The sequence below is a fragment of the Bidens hawaiensis genome, unplaced genomic scaffold, assembly GCF_021521415.1.
Source record: "Bidens hawaiensis isolate Kalapana, Puna unplaced genomic scaffold, B.hawaiensis_p1.1 tig00026850_1, whole genome shotgun sequence".
In the NCBI taxonomy this organism is placed as follows: domain Eukaryota; kingdom Viridiplantae; phylum Streptophyta; class Magnoliopsida; order Asterales; family Asteraceae; genus Bidens; species Bidens hawaiensis.
Genome location: NW_027494323.1, coordinates 184,097 through 191,113, shown reverse-complemented (window position 1 = coordinate 191,113; position 7,017 = coordinate 184,097). Strand labels below are relative to the sequence as shown.

General features: G+C 36.9%; 1 protein-coding gene across 2 annotated transcripts; it reads left to right on the top strand.

The window, feature by feature from the left end:
- The first annotated feature begins 1,695 nt into the window (after positions 1-1,695).
- On the top strand, positions 1,696-5,754 carry LOC143574102 (uncharacterized). 2 transcript variants are annotated; one of them, XM_077058818.1, is made up of 5 exons: positions 1,696-3,627; positions 3,691-4,774; positions 4,861-4,948; positions 5,096-5,223; positions 5,312-5,754. In XM_077058818.1, exons 1-5 carry the CDS (start codon positions 1,722-1,724, stop codon positions 5,598-5,600), a joined length of 3,495 nt encoding a protein of 1,164 aa, XP_076914933.1. In that variant the 5' UTR covers positions 1,696-1,721; the 3' UTR covers positions 5,601-5,754. The 2 variants fall into 2 exon arrangements, with proteins under 2 accessions (XP_076914933.1, XP_076914932.1); XM_077058817.1 differs by having other exon boundaries at positions 1,696-4,774.
- Positions 5,755-7,017: the final 1,263 nt, after the last annotated feature.

The following is a 7,017-nucleotide window of genomic DNA, read 5'->3' as shown; positions in this document are numbered from 1 at the left end:
TTGATATCTGGATATATCGGTTATCGGTCCCTTGATAAAACGATATGTGTTCCCGATATCAGTGTTTTAAGTCATAATTATCAATTTTTTGTGTTCGGTGTTAGTGAATTTAAGTCTTAATTAGTTCCTACTTGCTACGATTGTTAGTGTTTTGCAGGTTGCAAAAGGTTAATTTGTTAATGGTAGGAGAGTATAATGAGTTATTAGTGTTAAATTGTTATATATATGAACTTTACATGATATTAAAATTACCGTACCGATAAGATATTTTTCCGTATTAACTGCTTAGGTTCCGATTTGGTTTCACGGTGTGCGTCCAAGACGGTTTAAATGAGTATCAGTTTTCACGACTGCAAAATTACCGTTATGACTGAAAACTAACGGCATCGTCACGACTACTTTTTAAATCAGTTTGCATTTGAATCCGAGGGTTTAAAATATAGGCTTAATAACTACTTATCAGTATGAGTACAAACTGAAGAAAGAATGTAAACAAGATCATGGAACTATGATGTAAGATAATTGTCTTTATATTCTATAGAACGATCTGGTCCGGATATATACGACCAGTTTTGGGTGTAAACCGTAAACCAAACCGTTCAATGCGGTTTTAAAATTTCGTTAAGGAAGAAAACCGACCGGTTTGGGCGGTTTTAAACTAAACGATGAACACTAGTTCGACTGCTTAAATATTAGGAATGTTATTTTAGATATTTGATGATTTTAAATTTGCAATTGTGTATTAGATCGTTGCACCATATTCAATTTAGTAACCTGCAAACCTTAATCGGTTACCGGTGTCTCACATTGTAGGTAACATGTATTGGATTCATCAAGGTGTTTTTATTTTTATTTTGTTATTGTAGTCTCAATATAGGTTGTGTAAATGATCCGAGCCCGAGTTTGGCTCTTTTTGACTTGGAAGAGCTTGAGCTCCGCTTGTTTTCGAGCTTTTTCTCTAGAGCTCGAGCTCGGCTCGTTTATTATATATATATTAATTAATTTCCTTGTGTTTTCAATTATTTATATGTATTTTGAGAAAAACCTTAAACGAGCCAAAGCTCGGCTCGAGCTCGGCTTGTTTGTTATATATTAATTAATTTTTGTATGTTTTTATTTATTTTGTGAAAACCTTAAACGAGCCAAAGCTCGGCTCGAGCTCAGCCGTGCAGTGTGAAATTAATACATAAAAGTCCAAAAGAGGCAAAAATAAATAAATATACCAGGCTCGAGCTTGGGCTCAAAAAAGCGCGGCTCGTTTCGAGCTTTTTATCAGTCCGAGCTCGAGCAACTCAGCTCTTTTTCACCCTACTTATACATACGCTTGTATGACGATATAATATGGATTTATATAAATTTCTTCTCTAACTTATTGTGAGGTTATGATTATGTGGTTATTGATCCTAAATGTTGTGTATAACTTTATAACAGTAGCAATAAAATTAGTCATATAGAACATGAACTGTATCAACATTTCAACTCTAATATGTTTTTATTATCTGAAGATACAAACATGTTATGTTGCCTCTTTTCTGAAAATTGCATTGCTTGAGTTTACATGTTTAATAACAGCCTTTTACTAATTTTCAAATACCAAAGTACCTCTTAATAAGAGTAAAATTAAGATTAAAGTAGGAAAGTTTATATCTTTCTTTTGTTGCGACTTACAATTATGTAATTTTATTTTTAATGCAGGTTGGTCAATTGCAACTTAGAGCAATATGATGCACACCACTTGTTTGAACTCATCTGTATCACTCAGATGCACACCTTCTCGATCCTTATACTTTGATGATAGGTTTGAAACAAACCCTTTACTCATTTCGTCATCATTCGGTTACCCGTCTTGTTGCTGCTGCTGTGCCGCTAGATGTCATTCAATTTACAACAGCTTACCTAGAACAAACCCAAGCTTTTTGTGTAATGGATTAAGGCAATCTACCTTGATTCAGTTCACGCCGAGCAAGAGATTAATTGTTAGTGGTAGTTGGAGACAGTTGCGTAATAGTAGTAATTCTAGGTTTTCGTCGGGTAGTGAGTCGGATCGGATTAGAAGGTATTATTATAAGAAGGTTTACGGTTTCAATGAGAGGAGGAAGTTAGGAAACAGTAGGTATGGTAGGTACGCACGTTGGAGTTATGATGATAAGAAGAATGAAGAGTGTTTCGGTAATGAAAGTGAAGATGAGTATGGTGATGATGTTGACCTTTTGCTTGAAATGTTGACTGAGGAAGTAGGGTTGGAGAATGTTGTTCGAGATAGAAAACGGTTTCAAAAGAAGGATTCGGGTAAAACGAAAACTGTGAAATCTGGATCTGTAAAGAGTGATTCGAAGTGTGGCGCTAAAGAAAATAGGAAATTAAGCAATGAGCGGAGAAGTTCTTTAACGGTGGTGAATGACCATGAACGTAAAAAACAAGGGTCGAGTTGTTCATCTTATTACTCGGTTTCGTCTACTGGTGAGTATGATAGTGACAACGATGTTGTAGCTGAACATGATGATTATTATGTGAAAGGGGAGTCTTCGGGTGAGTATAAAGATGATAGAAAAACGGATAGTCAAAATGCAGTTTATGATGAGGAACTTGAAGAAAACGTGGAGAGACGACATGAATTTGGTGCAAAAGAAAATGAGATATTGAAAAAGAATGCTGTTGAATCGTATTTTGGGAATCAAGAGTGGCGAAAAAAATCGGAAAAGAAGCTTAACGTGGAGTCAAATCAAAGTCAACATACAGATCGAATAAGTTCTGACAGAATCACGGGTCAATATCAATCAGGAATGAAGAATAAGAACTCTAGCATCCAGAAGCGTTACAGTGATACTGAAAATAAAGTGGAAACTGCTGATTTTACTCGCCAAAATGAGTACAAAACGCAGTCAAATGTGAATTTAGAAGCTTCTGAAGCTTATAACTTTGACAAGAGAAAGGCGTCTTCTTCATCGTTATTTAAGACTAGAATGAAGAACCGGGAAGAAACTGCTCATTTTACTCGCCAAAATGAGTACAAAAAGCAGTCAGATGTGATTTTAGGAGCTTCTGAAGTTCGAAACTTTGATAAGAGAAATGCTTCTTCTTCTTCATCATTTGAAACTAGAATGAAGAAGCGGGAAGAAGACTCAACACAAGTTAGTGGTCGGTTTGAAGTTGAAAGAAAAGAAGAGTACCAGAGAGTTGACCAGTTGACTTCATCAAAAGAGTCACAGGTGAGATCGGAACAATATAGTGAGAAAAATAATAGAATCACCACTCAATCTCAATCAAGATTAAACAATAATAATTCTAGCACATCAGTTCAAGAACTAACAAGTTATAAAGAGGAAGCTGCTGATTTGACTCGCCAAAATGAGTATAAAAAGCAGTCAAATGTGGTCTTAGAAGCTTCTAAAACTCATAATTTTGATAACAGAATTGCATCTTCTTCCACTTCGTCATTTGAGACTAGAATGAAGAACCGGGAAGAAAGTCTAACACAAGTTAGTGATCGGTTTGAAGATGAAAGAGAAGAAATTCACCAGAGAGTTGACCAAACGACTTCATCAAAAGATTCAAGATTAAGATTGCAACAAATTTCGGAAATCTCGGATACACGTTTTACTAATATTGAGAACACGTCATTTTCGCGTGCACAATCTGACATCAGAACTGGAAAACAAGAAATGCATTTGGCGTCTTCAAGTTCATCAGACAGGAGACAAAATATTGAAGATAAGTATTCATCATCTCAGGTGGCAACGGCGGTGGGACCCGCAGAGTCAACAAAATCTGGTAGAAAAACAACTAAAGCTTCGAGTTTTAATGTTGGTATGCCAAGAGAGGCGCCTAGTAGCAATAAAGCTTTGAAATTGAACCCTGAAACTAGTTTTCAAGAAACTGGTGCTCATATTGCTTCAGCTGATGAACAACAGAAATCGGCGGGTCAAATTGTCGGGGAATTTGTTGAAAAAGCAAAACACCAACTCTCTATCACTGAAGGTGAATCAGCATATGAAGACAGTGAGCAACACGAACTTAAAAGTTCAGGCGATAATGGTTCAGGAAATTATGATGACAAAGATGGAGTTACGGGTCCGTCTGATGAGATGTGGCATGAAAGCGGTCCAGGTCCTACATCTGATGAACCGGTGAAAAGGACCGGTCGGTCATTATGGAATGTTATTGGAGACGTGGTTCGGCTGCGGTGGGGCCCGTCACGTTCTGAAACGCAAACACCAAAATCAGGTGGCGTATCAAATCAGTCTACAAGTAGTGAAAGATGGTTTTCGGGTCATGAACCAGATGAATCGAGTCGAAAAGACGTTTCTACCCCTTCTAGCTCCAAGGACAAACAAGAATCACCATCACCATTATTGTTATTATCATCTTCATCAAAATCTATGTCTCCAATTCGAATGAGAAGATCACCTGTTGTAAAGACAACTTCAGTGACTGGTGAAACTGAACCATTCACCAGTGGAAAAAGTGACCAAATTGCCCCTAAACCGTTGACCCAAGTTCCACAAACAGATGCATCTGGCAGTGGCAAAATGGTAATAACAGAACCACCACCGATTCCTTCTAGAAGGAAACTTGCACGAACAGATCAAGTGTCTAAAGATAGATTTGATGAATGGGAAGAGGCTTATACTATTGAAGCAAAACAACGAAAAAATGATGAGTTTTTTATGAGAGAAGCGTTAACGGAAGCTAAAAAGGCTGCTGATTTATGGGAAGTGCCTGTCGGGGCTGTTCTTGTTCAAGATGGTAAAATAATCGCTCGTGGATATAATCTGTAAGTTTATAATAAATTTGTAAAAGTCTCAATTAATTATATTTTTCTTAGATGTTTATTAATATAAATATTCTTTTTCCGTTTAGGGTAGAAGAGTTACGCGACTCTACTGCTCATGCTGAGATGGTTTGTATACGTGAGGCGTCAAACAAGTTACACTCATGGAGACTTTCGGTACTTATAAAATGTTTTTTTTAATATTAACAATTATATCCACTCATGGAGACTTTCGGTACTTATAAAATGTTTTTTTTTAATATTAACAATTATATCTATGTTTTTATCTATTTGTTTATTTTGTTGGTTTTATTTTAAACGCAGGGTACTACACTTTATGTTACACTAGAACCGTGTCCCATGTGTGCCGGTGCAATTCTTCAAGCCCGGATTGACACCGTTGTATGGGGCGCCCCGAATAAACTACTTGGAGCAGATGGCAGCTGGATCAGGTATTTAATATATAATTTCAATATATTTCCAAAAAAAAAAGAAAGAAAAAAAACACTATGAATTAAATCTTTGTTTTTAACCTTGCAGACTGTTTCCTGACGGGGATGGAGGAAACGGGTCGGATAAACCGCCTGCCCCTGTGCACCCGTTCCACCCAAACATGATGGTAAGAAGAGGGGTACTATCGTCAGAATGTGCAGATGTAATGCAGCAGTTTTTTCAGTTAAGGAGGAAAAAGAAAGACAAGAAACCGGAAGACGAACCACCGTCTCCACCACCGCCGTCTTCATGTCTTCCCGTTGCACACCATCATCATCATCACTCAAAGTTGGTCACTAAACTACATGATGCTTTTAACATCATGTTCTGTTTATAACTCAAATCTTTGTTCGTCATTGTGACCGCTTTTCAGCGATGTTTTGGTTTGATTTGTGTTGATTATTGTGTAAGTGTTTGGGTGATTCAGAAACCATATATTGATTCATTGGTTCTGAGAGACTCAATTTATTATCTTTATGTAGTTTATTGTTGTTATTTTAATTTGAAAGTTTGAATCCATGTACAACATTCTCCTGAAGAATAAATGGTACTAGATTTGTTGTATTTATTTGGATCATAGACTAAATTTTCAAATAAATTGATTAAAAATTTTTCTGCACATTAACAATTCATACTTTTGTTCATCACACCAGATAGAGGTGGGCTAACAAACGGGTTCCAGACCTAACCTGACACGACACGACTGTTTTTACCCGGAACGATACCGTCTTCCCGGAACCGGAACCAACCCGGACCCGCCGGAACCAGTTCCATCTATACCTGGTCAAAATTGGAAAACTAATATGTATATAAAAACTTGAAAACTTGGTCAAATACCTGACCATACCCGACCCGGTTTTTGACTTTTGTTGATCATACCCGAAACTGGTTCCCACCAGGCGCGTCTAAAGGTGCACAAAATGCCCGGTTCCGGACCCGACCCGGAACCAGTTCCTACCCGTACCCGACCTGCGGGTAGGACCAGGTATAGGATTTCTCCCTAGAGCCATACCCAGAACCGGAACCGGAAATACCCGGTCAAATACCAGACTATACCCAGAACTGGTTCCTACCCGGACCCGGTTTTGACTTTTGTTGACCATACCCGGAACCGGTTCCTACCCGGTTTCCAGTTCATGAAAATACCCGGTTTGTGCACCTCCAGGTGTGTCAATTATGACATGTTTTGAGTTAATTAGATGAACTTGGATACGATCCACTGTATCGCTAACAATACTTAATTCGTTGACAACAAAATCGTGTAATTTAAACATTATGTATAGAACAAATTTATCTAAATGTTTAGACGTATTGTAATCAAGTTGTAAAAGAATCACAAACATGTTAGCAGGATGTAAATGAACTCTAATATGGGTTGAAAAGCTTGGCAGTTTGACCATATAAAAATATATTCATTTAGTTTTTATATAAATTTTAAACGCGTTGATAGCCCGAAAATCACCTGCTTATTAAACGACATAAACAAGCCAACCAAAACAGCACGACTCGTTAATTAAACAAGTTAAAAACAACAATCCAAAAACTGCGTTTTTACGTTCGTGCCACAGAAGTTGCATCCATATTTAACAATCTTTAAAGATATACAAAATAATAAAAATCAAACAATAAAACCTCTACATTCTTGTTCAATTTCTCCTTTAATAACTTATATTAATCCAAACATCCTAATAAATGTATAAAAACTATCAAACAGATAACAATTTTACAAAACAGAGAAAAATAATAAATCAAAC

Excerpts from the sequence above, each read along its gene's own strand:
- LOC143574102 (XM_077058817.1), top strand. The coding sequence starts at position 1,722 with ATGATGCACACCACTTGTTTGAACTCATCTGTATCACTCAGATGCACA. Across the intron at positions 4,949-5,095 it reads TACACTCATGGAGACTTTCG|GGTACTACACTTTATGTTAC; the intron begins GTACTTATAAAA and ends TTTTAAACGCAG. Across the intron at positions 5,224-5,311 it reads GCAGATGGCAGCTGGATCAG|ACTGTTTCCTGACGGGGATG; the intron begins GTATTTAATATA and ends TTAACCTTGCAG.